Source organism: Leishmania braziliensis, chromosome 33, assembly GCF_000002845.2.
Source record: "Leishmania braziliensis MHOM/BR/75/M2904 complete genome, chromosome 33".
Lineage (NCBI taxonomy): Eukaryota > Euglenozoa > Kinetoplastea > Trypanosomatida > Trypanosomatidae > Leishmania > Leishmania braziliensis.
In genome coordinates this window covers 764397-785702 of record NC_009325.2, presented here as the reverse complement: position 1 = coordinate 785702, position 21306 = coordinate 764397, and the positions used below count along the sequence as shown (strand labels likewise).

General features: G+C 53.6%; 6 protein-coding genes across 6 annotated transcripts; 2 read left to right on the top strand and 4 right to left on the bottom strand.

Moving 5' to 3' along the window:
- Positions 1-5729: 5729 nt before the first annotated feature.
- On the bottom strand, positions 5730-8585 carry LBRM_33_2090 (putative dual-specificity protein kinase; the record flags this gene model as incomplete). The annotated part of the gene is made up of 1 exon (XM_001567927.1): positions 5730-8585. One exon carries the CDS (start codon positions 8583-8585, stop codon positions 5730-5732), a length of 2856 nt encoding a protein of 951 aa, XP_001567977.1.
- A 661-nt stretch (positions 8586-9246) lies between these two features.
- On the bottom strand, positions 9247-10539 carry LBRM_33_2080 (conserved hypothetical protein; the record flags this gene model as incomplete). The annotated part of the gene is made up of 1 exon (XM_001567926.2): positions 9247-10539. The coding sequence occupies one exon, from the start codon at positions 10537-10539 to the stop codon at positions 9247-9249; it is 1293 nt and encodes a 430-aa protein (XP_001567976.2).
- Positions 10540-10880: 341 nt separating this feature from the next.
- Positions 10881-12050, bottom strand: LBRM_33_2070 (conserved hypothetical protein; the record flags this gene model as incomplete). Its single annotated transcript, XM_001567925.1, has 1 exon — positions 10881-12050. The coding sequence occupies one exon, from the start codon at positions 12048-12050 to the stop codon at positions 10881-10883; it is 1170 nt and encodes a 389-aa protein (XP_001567975.1).
- Positions 12051-12356: 306 nt separating this feature from the next.
- On the bottom strand, positions 12357-13004 carry LBRM_33_2060 (conserved hypothetical protein; the record flags this gene model as incomplete). The annotated part of the gene is made up of 1 exon (XM_001567924.1): positions 12357-13004. One exon carries the CDS (start codon positions 13002-13004, stop codon positions 12357-12359), a length of 648 nt encoding a protein of 215 aa, XP_001567974.1.
- Positions 13005-14056: 1052 nt separating this feature from the next.
- LBRM_33_2050 (conserved hypothetical protein) lies at positions 14057-14818 on the top strand (the record flags this gene model as incomplete). Its single annotated transcript, XM_001567923.1, has 1 exon — positions 14057-14818. The coding sequence occupies one exon, from the start codon at positions 14057-14059 to the stop codon at positions 14816-14818; it is 762 nt and encodes a 253-aa protein (XP_001567973.1).
- Positions 14819-15398: 580 nt separating this feature from the next.
- On the top strand, positions 15399-20279 carry LBRM_33_2040 (conserved hypothetical protein; the record flags this gene model as incomplete). The annotated part of the gene is made up of 1 exon (XM_001567922.1): positions 15399-20279. The coding sequence occupies one exon, from the start codon at positions 15399-15401 to the stop codon at positions 20277-20279; it is 4881 nt and encodes a 1626-aa protein (XP_001567972.1).
- Between the last annotated feature and the right edge of the window lie 1027 nt (positions 20280-21306).

Sequence of the window (21306 nt, the reverse complement as noted above, 5' to 3'; positions counted from 1 at the left end):
TCGAGAGAGTGAGCGAGAAAAAGAAAACCATTACTCCGCATCTTTAAAGGGGGCGCATACACACCTTGGAAAAAAAGCTACATAACACCACCAGCGAATGAGCCGAAAAAAAAGGAGGCAACGAGCGCCAGCCAGCATCTCAACTTTGAAAAGATAAGAAACATGGCTTGTAACAATGGTAACGTCAGCACCGCAAAACTACATCCTTCCGCCCCCACCACCGCCCACTTCCACAGGAAGATTGCTGCTTTTTCTTGCACGTCTCGATTCCCTGCCATGCAACACATCAGCTCAATTCCCCACTCTGCCCCCGGCCTGCCACGGGCCCATCGCGCGGTGCGAAGCAGCCCTAGACACGCATTGCAGCACCGCGCCGCCACAGCCCCAAACTCCTCCCACACCGCCCCGCTGGTCGCACCACCGCCGCTCCCATATGCCGGCCGCCGCCTGGCGCATCTCGCGGGGCGGCGCAGGCTCCGCACACCAGTGGGCAGCGAGGGGTCGGGGGCGATGCGCTCGAGCCACGCCGGCACGTCGTCCAGCATATGGGTGGCACAAGCGTGCTCACTGCGGCAGGTCGCTCCGACGCAGCGCTACCCAGGCCCTTACCGCCAACATCGGCAGCCACACATCGCTCTGACACCCCCGCATCGGTGGTACCTGGCCCTGCCGGCACCACGAGTGGTTTGGTATTGGCAGGGACAGGGGTGCTGCTTGGCTTCCCCACACAGTGGGGGTACTGGGCCTGACCATCGCACGCGGAGGTGTCGCCTATCATCAGGAAGCGGGAAGGATCGGGGAACGACGAAGCGTGCGCTCCCTGCTGATCATGTGTCGTCGAGCCACTTGCCCTCGGGCATACTCGCATATTCAGTCTGTCAACTTCTTCCTCGACTCACCTTTTCCTCGGCAGCACTACCGCCTCAAACCCCACAGTAAGGGCCTCTGTGCGTTCTAACCCAAACGCCGTAGTCTACGCATAGCTGTGGTCGTAAGAAGCCTTGAGTCTCATAACAAACTCTGGCGAGGTTTCCTTCTTGTGGACTCGGGGAAAAACTGGTCCAAGCAAGATGGTGCAGCTTTGGGCTGTGTCGTATTGCGCTGCCTAGTGTGTCTGCAAATATGTCGACCAAGAGGAAGAACCGGCAGTCATCCCTGAAGGGCTGTTGTGCCATGCATTTGACAAGGGTGAGAGGCAGTTATATCGCGATCCTCGAGAAGAGCATGCATGCGTGAGTGCCACCCTGACGACGACAGACGGGGGCTGAGTCGAAAATGTTCAGTGGTGCCTTGCTGGGAGTGCTATCCCGGGTTAGGATACCGGTTACCCTGTGATGCTGCGTGTGCAGCAGGTATGCAGTAGTCTTTTCTCCGTAGGTGCTGGCCTGGTGTACAGCCGCGTGGGTCGGGTCTGTCGTGAGCATGGCCAATCGTGTGCACCTGCAATCGAGAGGCGTTGGCGTGTAATGCTGGAGAAGGCCAATCCACAGCTCGCGATTTGCCCGCTTCCCGTGTGGAGCACGCCACCTCCTATGTGCATCTCCCACTGTCCTGCACCTGCACTGTCCCTCTCCTGGACACTCAACGGGCAGTCCTGCCACCGTTTTCTCTTGAAGGCTGTTGCTGCTGGTGCTGCTCCTTAGCGCTGCCTCCGCGGAATGCGCCTCGGCAGCTGCCCCGACTTGGTCCGCGACCCCCCTGTGACCGTAGTTCTGGAGTAGCCACCGCCGCAGCTGTGGTATGGTGTGGCTTTGTCGCATGTTTGCCTTCAGAGTCTTTGATCTGGCGATTCACCTTGTCAACTGGAGAAAATGCGAGAGTGTTCAAGCTTCCTCGCCATCATGTCCACATCTGCACATCCTCTTGGATCCATTGGACGTCGTGGACGAGAATATGTATCGGCCACCAAGCAATGCGTTGTCCTTCAGTTTCTCGTGAAACCCTATCACAGCACTCTCCGCGCTGCCAATCAGGCCACCGCTTGCTGCCTTCACCTCAGTCTGTAAGAGGGGATGCGTTGAGTGCGCGTCACTTTGCGGAGAAAAGAGGGTACTGCAGTCTGGCAACTCGCTCACCGCGGGAAGCCACCGTGCCCCCCTGTCCCAGAGGCTGGCCGCAAGCCAATGATGCGTTTTGATGGCATCATCAGTGCTGAAGTGGAGGATCCTGCGCATCAGTGCGTAGCGTGCATTGTTCAGGTCATTTGAGAAGGGCACGCACTAGCTCAGCCTCACCGCCACGGGAGTCAAATGGCTTTGCCGGGCGAGACTCGCGGAACTCACCTCTCCTCTCCTCTGGCTCTTCGCGAGCTGCGGGCTTTTGATGCGTTGCTGTTCCCTTCCTCCCAAAGTGCCTCAGCCTTGATCAGCTCCTGCATTCACGGGTAGAGGTGTAACGGGTGCCCGCGCATACGTCTCTCCTCCGTGAGGTACTTCACGCTTTCCATGTTTGCTGTGGGTTGCCTCAGCGCTGAGAGGGCCGTCAGAATCGTCCTCCTTTTCTACCATCAGTTCCACCGCTGTGTAATCTGCCCCTTTACTTCTCCAGGAGTGCGGGAGACGACGTTTGCATTCGTCTGCTATCGACTCCGGTGTCCGACGTGTTTTCACTGCGATAATCTTCGTTGGGTAATGACTGGTAAAGCAACGAACAAAGCCTTTTTTCGCTTACCTAGCGTGTCGTGGGCAAAGAAGGAAAGAAGGAGAAAACTGTACAGAGCGAGAGGCGCGCTCTGTAGCTGCCATACCGTGGGAGTGAAGAAGAAGATATGCGCAAGAGGCCATGCAGATTCGAGGGGATCGTTGGATCATGAGACTGCATTTCGAAGCCCTGTCCTGGGATCTAGAAAGATGACCCTTTCACCGGCGGTAACTGCCCGGTAGTCAGTAAAAGCCCAGCACAGTATGCGCGATCTCTGACTTCTCACTATCGCCCCTGGAGCTTTGAAACACTAAGCAGACGCAGGAACGACGGGTGCTGGCCACCCCCCCCCCCCGCCCCTGCGACAATTTTTTTTGCATGAGGTGTGGAGTGCCAAACGAGAAAAAGAAAATGACTAAGAAAGGGAAGAGAGGGTGAGGTGTCAGTGTTCGATCGGTCTCCCTTTTTTTCCCCTGTCGCATCCCACCTCAATTGCCGACTACAGCACGTTCTCTGTGTTGAGGTAAGAGAGGAAGAAACCCTCTTGCACCGCATGAGAATAAAAGAAAAAAAGCGAATAAAGGAAACCAAATCAGAGGGGAGCTAAAGATATAAAGACAAACGATAGAAAGGCAGAACATATGCTGGAGGCCAAGCAACAGAGAAAACGAGCGTAAGGCGAAAAAGAGGCAAAAAGAGTAAGGCAGAAGAGAAGGTGAGCGGAATGCTGTGACTCCACAGTTTCAGTGGTGCTCACTTGTCGGTTCCTCACGTTCGCTGCACATCGCTTCGTTCACATCATCCTTCCTTCGTCTCGCCTTCGAGGATTTTTAGTATTCTTTTTCGAAATCGTCGGTGTCGTCAGTATGTGCGTCGAGCTGCTCCCGATGATCACCATTCTTTCTGTTCCTGATCGGCTCCGTTTTGACTCGATAAAGGACGACACCTCCGCGTGCGATGGTCAGGCCCCAGTACCCCCACTGTGTGGGGAAGCCAAGCAGCACCCCTGTCCCCTGCCAATACCAAACCACTCGTGGTGCCGGCAGGGCCAGGTACCACCGATGCGGGGGTGTCAGAGCGATGTGTGGCTGCCGATGTTGGCGGTAAGGACCTGGGTAGCGCTGCGTCGGAGCGACCTGCCGCAGTGAGCACGCTTGTGCCACCCATATGCTGGACGACGTGCCGGCGCGGCTCGAGCGCATCGCCCCCGACCCCTCGCTGCCCACTGGTGTGCGGAGCCTGCGCCGCCCCGCGAGATGCGCCAGGCGGCGGCCGGCATATGGGAGCGGCGGTGGTGCGACCAGCGGGGCGGTGTGGGAGGAGTTTGGGGCTGTGGCGGCGCGGTGCTGCAATGCGTGTCTAGGGCTGCTTCGCACCGCGCGATGGACCCGTGGCAGGCCGGGGGCAGAGTGGGGATTTGAGCTCCTGCTCTACTCAAGAATGAATACATTCAGGAAAAAAAGTCCTGCGAATCGAGACTTCACTCACTGGCTCACAGAAACTGGTGTGAGCCTTCACAAGAAGCCACACATCGACCACATCGCACACCTGCTCGTAATACAGGCACACATGCTCACGCACACACAGAAAAGGGAGGACAAGAGAAAAAAAAACTACATGAACAAAACACACAAAAGGTAGAAAAAAGCAACGGATAAGCACATGTACTTACGTAACCCTGCACACCCTCCCCGCCCCCACCTTTTGCTCTGCTTTATTGGTTCATCAATGCCACATCAACACACTTTCACGCAAGGAGCACATCTTCGTACAGGAAGAGAAGAGCCGAAAAGACAAGGAAACAAATCGGCACCTTCTCTTCTTGCGCTCAGCTTAGTAAAGAGGTGAAGAGGGAAAAGGAAAAAAAAAGAAAGGGAAAAATATGCACACACACTTACATATACATGAGAAAAAATAGCGAGTCACCGCCTTCGTGGTACGAGAAAAAAATGAGAACACAAGGAATAACGGGGATGCGCAGTGGTGCTCAAGGGACCAGGAGCGAGCGCAGTAGTCCAGAACCGACGAGGAAGAAGCAAACAAATAAAAATAGGCAATGAGCGACTGGATGTGTCATCCTTGCCCTTGTACGTCCAGTAGATGGATACCAGGTGATGGGGATGGCACGTGCATGCCTTGGACCGTCCTCATAACTCAATCACCACCACAACCATCCGCGCGCTCTCTACACCTCTCCAACAAAGGGCAGAGGAAGTACATTCTGCAAACGATGCTGGAAAAAAAAGAAGCAAGAAAAGCCCCACGAGAATGAGAGTGTGAGAAAGAAAAATGAAAACATCATTGAAGTACCACGCCCTCCGTATCATGGCACAGAGCAAAAGGAGAAGTCTACTCGACAAATTCGCAGAAAGCCCTTAAGGGGAAAGGAAAGCAAAAGAGTAAACAGAGACCAAATAACCAGGAAAAAAAAGACGTGACTACAGAAGACGCGACAACAACTCACGCTAGAAGATCAGTAACGATGGTACAAGACGTAGAATTATATCAGAGCAAAATAGCTCTCGGTCATCACGTAGGTGTCTTTCTTTTCAGAAAGAGCACTACAGGGGCGTTCTCACTTTATTTGCTCTCTGACCAAATGAAGGGGGCGAACGCTCACACTCAAGACGAGGGTCAGACACTGGCATAGAAAAGCTAGCTTAACGCGATGCACAGACCAAGAGAGGCGTCCCAGGAGCAGAGACACAAACACTCGCACCTGCACCTACAAGCGCAATTTGCTGTGGCGTGCAGCGTCCATCAACGAAATGGAAAAGACGAGGGTGTGGAAAGGCAGGCAAACATCAACCCTTGGCAAAAAAGGATGTTTCTCGACTCCCCAGACGCATCAGTCTTGCTTCTGCTACCCTTCGCCTTTTCCATTTCATTTTTCTTCAGCATAGTCCTCAGAGTCGCTAACAATAGCCAGACCACGTGCAAAGGTGCACTTGTTTGAGAGTCGACCTCATCACTGCCATCCTTCGCAGGCCCACCTGCTTCACATTACTACTGGCACGCTCTGGGGAGAAACCCCACATTCACCTCTTATCCAGCTCAAGAGTGCACTCTCCCAAGAGTCAGCAAGGCGATTATCTCTTGAGCAATGGAAGCTGCGGCGTAGTGACCGTTGAAGGCTTCGTCACACCCTTGCTCCGGGTCCCAGAACCGTTCTGCCGAGGAAGTAGAGATTGCCGGCCCAACACCTGCCGAGGCGGTACAAGGTGCATGCCGCTGAGCTGAACAGCTCGCCTTTCCGACAGCATCGATGACGCCTCACTTGCAACCACACGTTGGTTTCTTGCAGCGGTATGTGCAGCCCCGTCATCACACACGACGGGTATGTTGCATTGAGCGCTGCGCTGCAGAAATTTGTACGGCGGCGTTAGCGAGGGTGCGGCAACGGCGGATGGCCCAGGAAGAGGGAGAGGAGGACTGCCGCGGGTCTGCAGCGAGAGCTCCGTCAGCCCACCCTTGTTGCGTGGATCTGACAGTATTGCTGCGAGGTGTCTGCAGTTCGGCGATACCCCGACATCGTCGAGATTGCTAGAACTAGCGCCTTCCCTAAACGGCGGCAGCTCTGATGGTAGCATATACTCTCCCGCGTGCGGTCTGCCTTGTATCGCAGCGGGCTGGGACGCCTTGGTGGGTGACAAGTCTACTGGGTTGAGACTGACCAAGTGCTCCCTGCGTTCCCTGACTGCCTCCCCTCTCGCAGACTCAGTCGATAACCCAGGCGATGTGATGCCGTGGCTATCCCTCCTGGCTGATGCACTCGCACTCCTCTGGCGATCCCCATTTAATTGCGACGTCCTCGTCGTGCTGGGCCATCGCGAAAGACTACTAAAGTCGATGGCGCCACCATTCCTACCCAATAAATCCACAGTGTGCGTCTTCGCTGTAGTACCCTCGTACTCTTGAGGCAGCTCTAACACACTGGTGGGCACGTCTCCTGCACTGCTGTTTCCTCGTGCGTTGCCGACGGCGCCACTGTTGGTGTTGCTGTGCGATGCACTCGGTGATGCCTCGTTCTCAGATGAGTGGGCATTCCTGTCGCGGGAGGTGACGATGACGGGGTTGGTGCTAGAGTGCAAGGTGACAGGTGATAGCACCTCTGGCGAGAGTACTCCGCCAGCGAGGCGCAATTGCGGTCTTGGGTTCATCACTCTCGTGACGACTCCGCGCACGGAGACGGGAGATGAATCTTTATTGGCAGTGATCATGAGCCCACGCGAGTGCTTCTCTGCAGAGGACTCTTCAGCACCCAATGGTGCGTGAAGAGATGTCGAGTTATTCGGCAAAGCAATAGCCTCACCCGGTATTTCAACGTCTGCCATGTCTGTGGAACGCCGCTGCCTGCCGCGCTGCAGGCGTCCGTTGTGCCTTTGCGGCACTGACGGCCCTTGGAACTTCGCGCCTGTCGATTGAGCCGCGCCGCGCGTCACAGTGCCAGAGAATGCGTCGCGAGAAGGCGGCAATGTGTTCACACGTGAGGCATTGTCACCTGACGTGTCGAAGTTCGCACTGCCTGTGCACGTAGTGGGTGGTTGCAGCAATGGTGCCGACCGCTGCGCCTTTGGGGGCCCAGCACTTGGCCACAGCGAATCAACGGGTGCCTCCCGCGCCGTGGAAAGTGACCCCACGATGGTGGACATGGATACCTTGGGTTTAAGCGGTGCAGCAGGCTCTTGAGACATGCACCCCTTGAGTGACCCGGATGCAGAGGCGTTGCTCTCCTTTGTCAACGATGACAACCCCGGCTTCTTCTCCTCTGACTGGGTGGGAAATACAAACTTGTCGCAGATCCAACGGTGCTTCATCGCCTCGCGCGGCGAGACCCGCTGTGACGGGTCCCACTGCAGAAAGAGGCGTACAAAGCTTAGAAAGTCATCGTCCTCTGAGACGGCCAGGAACTTCGACAACGATCTCGACCCTGGCTCGCGTTGCTTACCCTCACGCGTCGTGTGGGGCCGAGGCTTGTAATGACCGTCGAAGAACTCGCGCTTCCGCCTTGCAGAGGAAGCTTCTATAAAGTTCTGGGGCGGTGGCCCTAGATACTCCATAATGCACCCTAGCTGGTCCTTCTCATCATTGCCGGGAAAGACGGGATCGCCGTTGGCCAGCTCGCAGAGTATGCAGCCAAAGCTCCACCAGTCAATCGCATTGTTGTACTTCTGCTCCATAATCACCTCTGGCGCGCGATAGAAGCGCGACTGAATGTACACGTACACGCTTTTCGTGTCGATGCTCGCAGACCCTAGATCGGCCACTTTCACGACAGCCGGGTCATTGTCGCGCAGCAGAATGTTCTCGGGCTTCAAGTCGCAGTGAATTATGTTCTCGCGCGCTAGAAATGACAGTGTCACCAGCATGCGCGCAGCAATGCTGCGGATCAACGGCAGCGCCATCGGAAAAAAGTCCTTCGTTTTAAGGTACTCATATAGGTTGGCACCCAGGAGTTCGTAGCTGATGCAAATATGTCCACGAAACTTGAAGTTGTCTATCATACGCACGATGCCATAGAGCCCTTTCGGATCACGGTCGTTCACACGTTGCAAGATGCCAATCTCCTGGTCTGCCTGTTGTAGTACCTTGCGGTGGTTACGAATGAGCTTCACAGCTACAATCGATTCGTCAAAATGATCAATTGCCTTGAATACTTGACCAAATGCACCGCTTCCCAACTCCTCGAGAACCTCGTAGCGGTAAGCGATGTGGTCCTTGACTCGGAAGATGTATTCACCCTCCTCGGTGTCGTACCCGTCATTGTGACCGTTGGTCGGCGACTTCACCTTGTCGACGCACCTTTGACCAGCATAATAAACTGCCTCGTATTGCACTATCTCTTTCCTTTCGTACGCCGTGAGGCAGTCACCGAAGTGATGCATTGCCTCTGACGCAGAGATAAGAGAAGCACCCGAGGTGCTCAATCCATATTTGGGGTGCATCGCTATCACTTTCTAAACCGTGAGCAGAAAAATGGCGCGAAAAAAGGGCAGAAAACAACGCAACCCGTGCTGACACGAGTGAAGGCAGATGCGGTGAAAGCACAAAAAAAAAAAGCGAATGCAGTTGCAAAGTAGTACATAAACGCTCGATTGATTCAGGAACCGCGCATGAATCCACCGAAGTCTCTATGTCACAGTGTCAATACACACCACATTCAAGGTGTGCTTCACCGCCGGGATGGGGCACACACAACCTATGTGAATGTGCGAGCTTCATGTGAGGAGGGAAAAGGGGGGAAGAAGAGAGAAAAGGTAAATTTCTCCCCTTCGCATGCGCAGATATTCCTATGAGCTGTAGTGACGCGAATAGTAAGGATTGAGGAACGCTAACAAGGAAGGACGAGGAAGTGGAATTGGAGGTGATGAATGGTATCAGTAGAATTTAGAGCACGCAACTTGCATAAGAGAGGCAACGTCTTCGGTCATCAGCGATTTCTGTGTGCATCGAAAAAGTTTGCAGTTGCTCCCTAGTTATTTGCTGCAACTGGTATCAGCCTTCTTTGACAGCGTCCTTGCAAAGACAGTTGTGTGTGTGTGTGTGTGTGTGTACATTCTCACGACACTGCATATCAGGGAGAAGAAAAGCAATGGTGTGCGTTGGCTATCGATACGATCTGGGTAACATGCTGGCTAGTGTCGACTCCATGCGCTGAATCATGGTATACCACTCTATCCATTCGTCCGCTCGCTCCACTGCATCCGGCTCCACAAGTTCGAAGAGCCGTTCCGAATAGTCTTCAAAGCCCATTGGCTCATAGGTGTGTTCTGACAAGCTTCGCCCACACGGAAGGCGCAAGGAGCGGGCCCTGGCTTCACCTCTCGCCACGTCGAGGAAGCGATTAGGTACCTTTGTGTAGCGGATAGTATATCCCATGCGGTACCACAGCACCTCAGCTGCACAAACGACTGCCTGGCAAACGCACCGCTCTCCAGTCTCAGGGTGGAATGCACTCAAGCACGGGTGGCCATAGTCACAGATGAGATTCTCGTTGTTATTTCGCAGTCGACGAATGTTCATATCCTCTGGAGTACTCAATAGGGCCTTGATGAGTTGGCGAGTATGATCTGCGATCGTAGTTCGAAGAGCCTCGTCCAATATGCTGTTGGCTAGGAAAAGGGGGACTGCATCGACGTCGCTGATAGCATCAGCGGCCATTTTGAGGAGACTTAGCTCTGTACCTCTGCGCTGCAGTTCAGTTTGCCACTTTAACTCTGCGCGCACCTCCATTATATTCAGGACGCGTAGTTTGTCGGCTCGTTTTTCCTCAAGCGCAGCTACTCGACTGACCTTCTCCTCAGCCAAAATAAGTGCACGATTTTGAGATTCAAATGCGACTGCATCTGTCAACCCCTGTGCTACACGCGACTGCCAGGCCTCCGCCTTTGCACGCTGTAGTATGTAGTGATTGTGAATGCTATCCGCCGCCTGTAAAGACGCTGACTCCTCCAAGAGTACATTGGGATCGAAGTCTGAATCAAGCAAACCGTCCAATAGGTTGTTCTCTTTTCCATCCTCATGCAGAGATGCGTCATTTTCCGTTAGGGCATCAAAATAGTCAGGCGCTAAAACCTGAAGGGGTCTGCAGAACGCAAGAAACAGTGCTTCAATCTTTGCACACATCGCTTCATTGTAGATTTGCCTATTTGGATCTGTCTCCCGTGCCTTCAGTACAATTTTCCGTAGCCTTGGTAAACCATCAGCGACGGCCTCGCGAATTTGGCTTGAGAGTAGGTGCATGTGCTCAGCATCACAAACAGGTAGATGGGAGTCAACATCACCGACCACACTCTCGCTGCAGTCATAATGGTCACCACCTGTGCAGCACGCCTTTAAAGCAAGCACATACTCAGTGAGAGTCTCAGTTAGCGTCGTCAACTTCTTGAATTCGGTCATGTAAGGAGTTCCTGTAAAAGGAGCCGCCAAGCAGTTAGAAAAGTTGCTTCATGAGTCCAGTCAAAGGCGTATACCGAAAAATGACCAGCTTCGAAAAGCGCAGAGAGCCGTGATGTAGTAAGTCAAGCCCTTGTTCCTTTTTCCGGTGCATCTAGAGGATAGCATTTTCTCTCGATGTGTTAGCTGCAAAGCAAATTTCTCATGGCTTATTCAATCAGAGGAGTAGCACCATCGCTAGCGGAACGCTTTTCAACAGCGAAGGCCTGTTCTGTTTTTTTTTTTTTTGCCTGTCATATGGGTATTCTTGTAAGTTGTGATTGAGCTAGTTGCAGCCTCATCAGTCATAAATCCCTATTCTGTAACCTCAAGCAGGTGCACAGCTCCTTGACAAAATACTCGTTGTCCACAATGGCTTTGAAGGCATTTACGGGGACACAGTACTTCCTCTCTACCTCCATATCAACAATGCTTTTTGCGCCGTGTGCCTCGCGGATATCCACGATAGAGTGCTCACTCCCGATAAAGATGTTATCGTCAAAGAATACAGAGTAGTAGTTCGGATCGTTCTGCGAAATCGGGTATACCTTTCCGCCAGTCCGGTGTTCCGCTGCCTGTGCCCAGCTAGGGTAGTAATCCACAAGCCCACCTACGTTCTTAGAACGGGAAAAGTACGCCACCAAGTGATCTTTGAGATCGGCAAAAGACGTCTTGCAAGCCGACGTACACCCAGGCACTTGGCGCAAATGTTCCAGCACCTTGGCAGGATCTGTCTCCTCAAAGCTTGGCGTGAAGTATGACGAGAGCGACACACGAGGTCCGTAGCAGATGTATATGTCATCAGCCTGTCGAAAAAAACTCCCCGACAGTGGCTCAACATAGTTCTCTTTTAGCTCCTGCAAAACTGGACCAGAAGGCTTGCACGCATGCATGCCAAAGACGAACGATCTCCACTCTTCCAGAACGGCGCTCAAATCGCTACCGAAAGTTCTGAAAATGAGCGTGAACTGCAAGTTAAGCTCTGAGAGTGTGTTGATCATGTGGAAAAACGCAGGGATAATGTTGTAGTACCCGTCACTATGCCCCAAGTGTTGACGCTGCAGATCGACTAGTGGTGCATATGCCTCACCAGCCTCCCCAGGAAAAGTGAACTTCCTCGTAGCCTGTCGACGGAGATTTGATACCGTCCTCCACACAGCATCCCGCTCTGCCTTTGATAGCTCCTGCATCCCCGGAGGCGCGCAATATAGACTGTCAATGTACGTGTCATACGACATGATGGGACCACTGTAGGTATCGGGTTGTGCGACCGGTGCATCAGAAGGACCGTAGAGAGGCCGCCACTGATTGTCAGTAGGGTCGATACAGCCATACGTGTTAGCGGCAACATTACTATTTAGCACATCATCCATGGTGCGCCCACCCGCCTGGTCGACCTGGATAATAGTTTTGTTGATGTCCATGTGAATCACAAAGTGCTTCTTCGAGCACCGCTGGAGAAGCTGACGCGACATCCTGTCAGCTCTTATGTGTTCATATGAAGTCCAGGGGGTAAAGCTACTTCAGACTGAGAAAAGACACTAAGAAGCAAGGCATCAACAATGGGAAGGAAGAGCGTGTGGCAAGCAAGCAATGTATGCGGCAAAGAACACCACTGGTGCTAGCGCGTCAAAACAGAACCTTTGAGAACAACAAGTTCAAATCACCCTGTGTCCGCTATCGGAGCAGAGTAATTGTAAGGTGCTTTAAAACTGGGTGAAGTAAACCCGGCCATCTATTACTTTTATTTTTCGCTATTGTTCAATGAGACTAAAAGCAAACTATGTCACCCGACCTAACGGCGCAGCAAATGCCCACTCGAATAGCCACTGAATTCGAAGGGGACTCTGTCCAGTGATGCGAGGAAACACCTCTAAAAAGTACCACAATACATGTCCGAGAATGTTGCCCAAGACCTCATTTGACACTCCAGAAACCATTGTGTTCATAATCATTAGCACAAATGGAAGAAGGCGCATTGGAACGGGAACCACGAAAAAGATCGCGACTTCTATGTCGTTGAAGATGCGACTCATAATGTATGTCATGCATGTGCCTAGCATGTAGCTTAAGTACGGCACATCCACAATCGACGAAAACCTCAGGCCCAAAAGCGAGCAACCGACGATCAACAGCAACAAGATGTAGTCGAGCGGTCGCCTGTTGTAGTACTGAGCTTCAAGGTAAGAGCTGACCAAGTAGATCCACTGAATTTCCATTATGCAATGAGCGCTGATTGGACCGAAGTAAAGGAAGTTAGTGACCAGGCGCCAGTACTGATGCTCTTTGAACACCAACGACGGGCTCAGCAGCAAGTAGAGAGGATGAATCACCTCCAGCGATGACATGACACCTAGCATCCCCATCAGCCCACAGACCACGAGCGTAATGGGAGTCTCCCGCAGGGCATTCTCAATAGCGTTGTTCATTCGGAGATGAGTCGCACCGTACCTGTATATCTCTGTGTAAGGAAGCCGCCCTCACTGCTTTTAAAGTCCTTGCGATGCCTCCACTGATTGTGTGGTGTGTCTCCAGAACCTGCAAAGAAAAGGACAAAAAGGAAGGTAGAAAAGCAAAGGTGGATATTTGAGTTCAGATGACTGCGGCGAGTCCCGCACACCATCAGCTGCTCCTCAGCTGCAGATATAATACCTGTATCAAGTCACCCTCGTCCATGTGAAGAATGGTGCTTCGTGACAGGCTCTGAACCTTTTCCACTGGCTCAATCTGGTACTCAAACAAAAGATGATCGTTATCTCCCTGCGTTGAATCCAGACGCAGTCTCGTGGTCTTCTTTCACTTCAAATGGTGTAGGTGGTAAAGGCTGAAAACCAGACCGTGCTTTCACGATTCCCCCGACGACTACCTCAGAACCCTCACTCACTGCAGCCCCCCCCCCCCCCACTGACGCTCACAACAGCTCTGAAGCCTCCCAGGCTACTGTAAGAAGCACATCTGTTCCACTTGTGCAACATTTGCTAACAAACGATACGAAAAAGGGCTAAGACACGCGTGGGATAGTGAAGGCTGGTGCTGGGTGTCCTCAACGCAGTTCGATTAGCATGATACTCTGATGGGCCGCTGCAAATCAGCGACGATGCCAATATGGTAAACGAGTTCTTGAAAGCATAACGTGTGCTGCTAGCGACTGGACTGAAAGCGATCTTGCAGCAGGAAGACAAAGACCGCCTTGCACACATACAAAAAGGAAAATGAGCCTTGCATTAACAGTGTCTCCGCACTGCCGCCTCAGAACCTTTGAGAATGGGCCTCCTCGTGCCAAACTCAACAATCTCTTGCTCCCTTTCGCTCTGTTTCTCCCCTGCCGGCTGGCAGGACCATGACCTCCACATTAATACTGTTTGGCAGTGCTGCCGTTGGCACATTGGTAATCTTGCGGATTGCCTTTACCCCCCACGCGTTTCGAATAATTGCCACCGGCGTGGCCGCGGGTGCTGTTGGCGGAGGAGCGTTGACGTACATGAACTACCTGCGTCACCATTCCATCGCCGCCAATTACCGGCTACTGGGACTTACACCCCCGCCTCCCAACTTTGCCGTCATGCAGCCTCTTCTCTACAAACACCTTTCCGAAGAGTACAAAAACCGTGGAGAGTTGGAGCTGGGAGAGGAATCTCTCACGGTGCAGCCAAACGTGTTTGCACAGATTGGCATCATCGACGTGAACGGTGTCCGCCAAATGTGGACGAAAGCAATCATCCCCGCTCTTCTCGATTGGCGGCAAAGAGAGCTCCTCAAAAGCGAGGGCGAATCTCAAGCTGATCTTGAGGCGAAGATAGTGTTTTGTGACATTGGCAGTGGTGTCGGCAACGTTTGCTTGCAGGTGCTTTCTGAGACGAAGTGTCTGAAGAGCGTTGGTGTGGAGATCATTCCGTCGCGAATCCGGGCAGCTGAAGAAGCATCGAAGCGAGCAAAGCTGCTGTACTCAGACATTTTCTCCAAAAAGGAAGCTGTGTGGGTGCAGAAGGACCTGATTAAGTGCGCGGCAAGGCTCAAAGAGGAGGGTGTGACCGTTGTCTTTACGCATTCGTGGATGTTTGACAACGATCTCATGACAAAATTGACGGAAGTTATCGCTCAAGTCCCCAGCATCCAGTGTGTTGTGACCTCTCGTAAGCTTGACGAAAAGGTGCTTGCTTCAACCATGCTGCGACAGCGGACCTTGATGCACTTTAGTGCAGATTGGAACGACGAAGCCCCTTTCTACATTTACGGTAAGTAGTCTCCTAGCGCTGAACTGGTGCACTCTGCACCTTTGGCTGATATTGTCAAGGCCAAAATAACAGCTTTTAGCCACCCGCGTTAGGCAATATCCAGACTACTTGCTCTGTGTGCTGTGTTGTGTCATTGAGTTTTTAGAAGTTCTGCTACGTACGGGATGCATATTTGCTGACAAGTGCCATGCTTTGCCGAACTACCCTTGCTACACCTAGCAAACGCCAAAAAAAGGTAAGTGCGGCCGCAGACCTCACAATCAGTTGCCACGACGTTCTCCGTAGCGGCAAGACACTAAGCGACTGCAAAGGTTCACCACAGCGCTTTGGTAGCTACTCTAACAGCTGGAATTCCATAAGTGCGCAACAGTATCGATCTCACTTCACCCCGGGGGTTTGCTCTCAGCTATGCCGCACTACCCTAGTTCATCTTATCACTTGCGTCTAAACTCGTGCACCTCGGTCACGTCGGCATTCCTTTTCTCGAAAACATGTACGGCTGCCTCCCTGAATTCACATTAAGCAAGGTGTGGCACTTCAAAACACACAGCAAAGGCTCTTTATTTCAAAGCCTTACCTCTACCACTAATGAGCCTCACATCCGATCTTGAAGAAATTTCGATAGAGCTGGGTAGCGACCATGACTCTTCTTATGACGACTCTCTATTCGAAGAGGCCGACGATGATGACGACAATTTTGTATTCTCGAGCAAGTCTGTTCCGCTGGTCAAAGAACTGATGAAGCGTCTCCTCAAAGTATACGGCAGCTTGAAAGAGAAAAGCACAGCTGTGGAGAACGAAATAGCATCTACGATGGGCTCTATCAATGAAGAGGAGGTAGGCCCGCCACAGGCTCTCACTAGCAGCGCCATCGCTGAGCGCGAATACACCCTGCGGAGCCTCCTTGAGCTGCAAGAGTTATATGGTTTCTTGTGGGCCAGGCTGCTGTATGTGTTGAATGAGGAAAATGAGCGATGTTCAGACTCCTACATGACAACACTGAAAATGCAGGAGCGGGTGCCCTTTGAGTCCCTGGCTCATACAATCCACCACAACACTGTTTTCTGTGATCACATGGGCGAGGTTCTCGACCTCAACTACGAGCAGCAGCTCAACAGGGAAGAAACGAGGAATGCCGTTGGCTGCGATCTACTTGTTGAGTTTTACACCCGAATGGAGCGCACCCAGTGCACTGCTTCACACTGCGCGCTATTGGTCGTAGAGGGCTCGCGCGAGAGCTTTCTCGATCCGATCTCTATGTACGACTTGTGTAAGTCTCTCGCTACGGAGAAAAACCCTCGCCAGCGGCTTATCCCCCTATCGCTCATGTTCAGTATGCTCGATCAAGACGAACAAACTGTGTCGGAAGCGCTAGCACAGAATATGCCGAAGGTTCTGCTGCAGCGCTTTCGCCACTGGGTTCATCAGTTATATGGATACTTTCCGCTTTACAGGGAAACTACGCTGACCTCGCGCTCCCAAAGAAGGTCTCCGCAGCGGTACCGGTCGGCCGCCGTGCCTAGCGACATAGACTCACAGCCCAACTCGCGCAGGTCCTCGCCAAGCCGATCCCCGATTCTGACGCAGCAGCGAGTGCAAGAAGTGGCAACAGATGAAGCGGGAGAAGCCTCGCCTGTGGCTAAAACCACCCCAGACTTGCCGCTGCCACACTCCACAGAACCAAATTTCATAACCGAGGGCTCACCTCCCGAACCTACAGGGAATGGTGTGCGGAAGCGGCAACGGCGCAAGCAGATTTTAACACAACGGGCCCTTAAGAATGCGCGCCATGAAGGTCCCACTGGGGTAGAGTTTTATCTCGATGAATGGATTCCGAAAGCTGGCGACCGAGTTGGGCGCGGCCCAGGCTGGAAAAGCGGCCAACAAGGCAAAGGGTGTGACTACGGTATCGTTGAGGGGTTCACAGAAAATGAGGTGCTTGTACGCTGGATTCCGAGCCTGGACCTGCCAGCGGTAGGGGAGCAGGACCGTCTTTTTCTGTACCAGTTTAGCTCGCCGTACTACGAGGTAGTTCCATGGGAAACATACCTGCGTGTGAAAACTATGAGAGTGACGCAGGCAGACATCCGGATGCTGGAGCTTCTTCAAATTGGTATCGTGGCCGGTATTCTGTGTCAGCAAAGTGATGCTGTTCTTCCTATTTTGCAGTTTCAGACAATCGAGTCTGCGCTCAAGGTACTGGACTCTATCGACATCAGTGCCCGATTCCTCGAAAATGAGCAAGCGCGCGAAGCTGCAGAGCGCTCAGTGCGCCAAACACTTGCCGAACACAAAGTAGACGAGGCCACACACGAAGAAATGGTAGCCAGCCTCCTGCAGTGGGATGTGAGCCTCATTTCAATAAAACGCTGCTATCGCTTGGAGCGTGAGATGCTGGCCCGCATTGGGTGGGTGCTCAGTGCGGTCCTATCCCACAAGAAACTTGCGTTTCTCTTCCTAGATGCTGACGGTGTCAGCCGCATTCTACGTGTAGTACAAGGCAAGTTGGAAGCGTACACGACATACGGTTGCGCCATTGTCCTTTCCCATCTGGCCAAAACCGCGGTGTTTGAGGAGCTGCTACGACGCCAGCGGAGCCACTTCGAGCCGATCATGCAGTTCATCATTGACCAGTGGAAGCACACAACAAACAGTGATGTGCAGAGCAGTGTGGGTGCGTTTCTCTTCCACTCACTGAGCTTTCCTATCGTGATTGACTACTTTGAAGCCGAAAACGGTCCAATGGAGTCCATCGAGGCGCTGGAACGGTGCCTCAAGGTTTCGGAGGAGCAGTTCGACGTGATGCACAGCGACTTGCTCCTCGCACTGCTGCGATGTCTTAACATCTACCTCGTGACGCACTTGATGCTCTCCACCAAGGTGATCTTCCGGAAGCACCGGGTGCTGTCGGCGCTGGTCACACAGTCGTCGCGCATCACGTCCCTGCCGCGGGATCCGCCAACAGTCGACGCAATCCTTGGCTTCCTCGCTGCGCCGTCGCCTGGGCTGCCTGGTGTGTCGGCCGAAAACGTGCAGAGTTTGTTGACGGCGGAGCGACTTGGCGCCATCCAGCAGCTCGTAGACATCGGAATTCACACACTCCTTCTCCGTTGCGCCAATTTCTTCTTTGTTCAAAGTCGGTGGGACCTACTTATCGCGTCACTGCAGGCGCTGTGCGCGCTGACTGTTATTCCGTATGTGCGGCCGCTGATAGCCGAAGTGCGCTCGCACGAGTCTGGAATAGCGCAGCTTCTAGCCATTGTCAACGATCTTGCAGTTTCGTACCAGAACCGCAACACTTCCCGTGAGGGGCACCTTCTCCCGTGCGTAGTGGCAGCGCTTCAGATCCTCATCCATATCACAAATCCACCAGCAGACGTAGCGGATGAAAACGCTGTTGCGAATTTCAACAACGCCTGCGGTGCCTTCCGCGCGAGTGACGGCGTGCGAGCACTCCTGGAGGTGCTCAAAATTCGAAAGGATGCTTCCATGTCGGCAAAGCTCAACTACTTCCCTGTAGTGGCACGAGCGGTGCAGTTGATGGCGGTGCTCCGGCGATACAGCGACACGGCGATTCTTTTCGAAGCGCTCAACATACGAACGCTGGTGCAGGACCTCTCCGCCCAGTACAGCGATGTGCAACGTGAGTTCATCTCCGTCGTCGGGGCCCGCAAGCTTCCAACAGAGCTTGGCCCGGCTGGACACTTCATGGACAACCTCAAGTCATTCATGCCCAGTGCCTTTGGCGGAGTGAGCCAAGCCGATGTGGTGAAGGTGCACGCTGTCGATCCGCTGGAAATGGAACAACGGCAAGCCATTATCGGTCGTGCGGTGGTTGACTACTCTAAAGAGTCGCTGCTCCAGCTCATCGCAGAACACCTGGACAGCGAAGGCCTCGCCGCGGCAGCGGCCACGTTGCGGAGCGAGAGTGGCATCAAATCGTCAGCCGCTACAGCTGCGCTATGCAGCGATGGTGCCACCGCCACATCGATGTCGATCAGTGATGCAGCCGCCAAGGGGCCGACGCCTTCGCTGGACGGTGTCATACGGTCGTACCTGCGCCAACAACAGGAGCGCTGTCCAAACCCCATCGAAACCCTTCCGCAGTTCGACCTGACGAAGAAGCACGTATACCTGCCGCTGCCCATCCCGCTGGACGACACGCGGAACGAGTTCAACCGTCTGCTGTGGCGCCGCTGCGGTGGCAAGTTCACGCTGCGCACGCAAACGAATGCTAACTGGCTCACGTACCGCTACCCGGCGTTCATGTTCGACATCACGGGGAGTGGAGAAGAGCTGCAAGGGGAAAGTGTGGTGTTCTGCGACAGCGGTGACTCCATCGTGATTGGTACCTCTGAGGGCTCCGTTGCTCTCTTCGACACCTTCCCTGAGGAGACGCCAGATGAGAAGCTACTCGAGCAACACCTGGTCTTTGAGAACGAAGCCATCTCAGCTCTTGTCGTCTCGGACGACGGCAACCTCATCGCAGCCGTCAATGACTCACACAAGGCTCACGTGATGCGTCGCAACCTCCTGCCAGTGGCACAGCAGGAGCTGACGGAGTGCCGCACCCTGCGCTTTTCGCGCGACAACCGACTCGCCGTCGTCACGAGTGAGGAGGAACACGCCTGTCGTGTACACGACCTAGTCACCGGAGTCGAGCTGCGTACCCTGTCAGACCCTATCTGGACAGGTGAGAACATGGCAAACGTGGCCTTGTTCGACTGTACCTCGCAGCTGGTGCTCAACGACTCCATCCTGTGGGACCTGCGGATGCCCGAGAAGCCGATCTTTCGCTTCGACCGGATCACCGAGTCATTCGCGAGCACCTTCCACCCAAAGCTGCCTCTTGTCATCATCGATGAAAAAGTATGGGACATGCGAACGTGGCGCATGATGCAGACGGTCCCAACGTTTCAGAAGACGACCAGCTTCCATTGCTCGAAGGCGGGCCGAGTATTGTACAGCTTCCGCGAGGCCTCTCGTATCTCCGGTACGCACCTCCCTATCGTCTCGGCAGTGGACAGCTACACTCTTGACAGCGTCTTCTCCGAGGAGGTGCGGCCTTCCTTTAAGGCCTTCGCTGTCGATCCATCTGACCGCTATTGCGCCGCCATTCTCGACCAAGACATCGACTCCGTTATCCGACTCTTCAGCCTCTCAGCCGGCCCGTACCCGGATCACGGCGCCTTTGCTTCGCCCGCCGTACAGGAAGATCAGGACAGCACGATGGGCACCGATGACGATGAGGAGATGGAACAGTGGTCGATACAGGATGACGACTACGACACGGACGACTCGACTAACACCAACGATGACGAATTCGAGGAGGATGACGATGACGACAGCTACGACGACGAGGATGCGGAAGAGGAGTTCGAGGAATGGGAAGAAGATAGCGGCACCGGGACGGACTCGGGTTCTGACGAGCAGGGAAGCACCCAGGCGTCATCTCGGCACACCAGCTAGTGCAGATGAGGTAATGCGAGTGTCTCGCTCTGCACCCCCTCCCCTCACTACCCCCTTGCCGTGACCCCACCCTTCACTCTTTGTGCCCCTCTTACCCTCAGGGCTCAGCAGTAGTGTGGTATTTCTCTGTGGCTTTGTTGATTTCGTATTCCTGAATTGACTGGACTGTCTTTTGCGCGTGTGTACATGTGTGTGAGTATGTGGCGTTGAACGAAACGACGGTGTCTCGGGGTATGTTCGACTAAGGTAACTCATGTGAGCATTAGCCTTTCTTTTCCTCTCCCAACGGCAACTCACCTCTTTTTATCTCTCGTATTCATTCCTTTCGCCGTCCGAGACCCACGACAAGATGCCTTGGTGCGCATCTGTGTCTGCCGGTGGACTGTTCCCCCTTCCCAGAAGGTTCAAAGTCATGCTAGGATGAAAAGCAGCTGTGGGCGGGAGGAGTAAACCGTGACGCGTGGGGAACCGGTGATGTGTGGATGAGTTTTTGCCCCCCCCCCTCCCGGCCCCCTACCCCTCCTCAAGGAAAGCACAATCTCGATGAAAAAACAGCGGCGCGTTTGCCGCGTCAGAGCGATGCCTCTTTCCACCTACGTCTGAAATGGGCACACCGTGTCTCGCCACTGCAAGACAACTTTGCTGTGCTGCTGCCTTACGGCGCCTCCTACTATCGTCTCTATCAACCGTGGCGGAATAGCCAATTGGTAACTCCTCTCGTGGTTGCTTTTCCCCTTTTGCCTTTATTGACTGCATTGCACCACATCAATGCACGTACTTGCCCCCTTCGTCCATCTCTCCAGACACGCTCCTTTACTTTTACCCTCCTCTTTTTCTTTTCGGACCTCTGCAGATCATTCTCCCCGATCTTCACCTACCCTTGTGCTGGCTATCTCTTCCCCCTTTCACTCTGTCCTTTCCGTTGGTGCGTAGCCGTCTGCTCTCCACGCCAATTCACGTATTTTTCTTCGTTGTTCTGGGTCTCTCAGCGCACCAGTCTTCACACTTTACCCACTCGTTGTTCCTC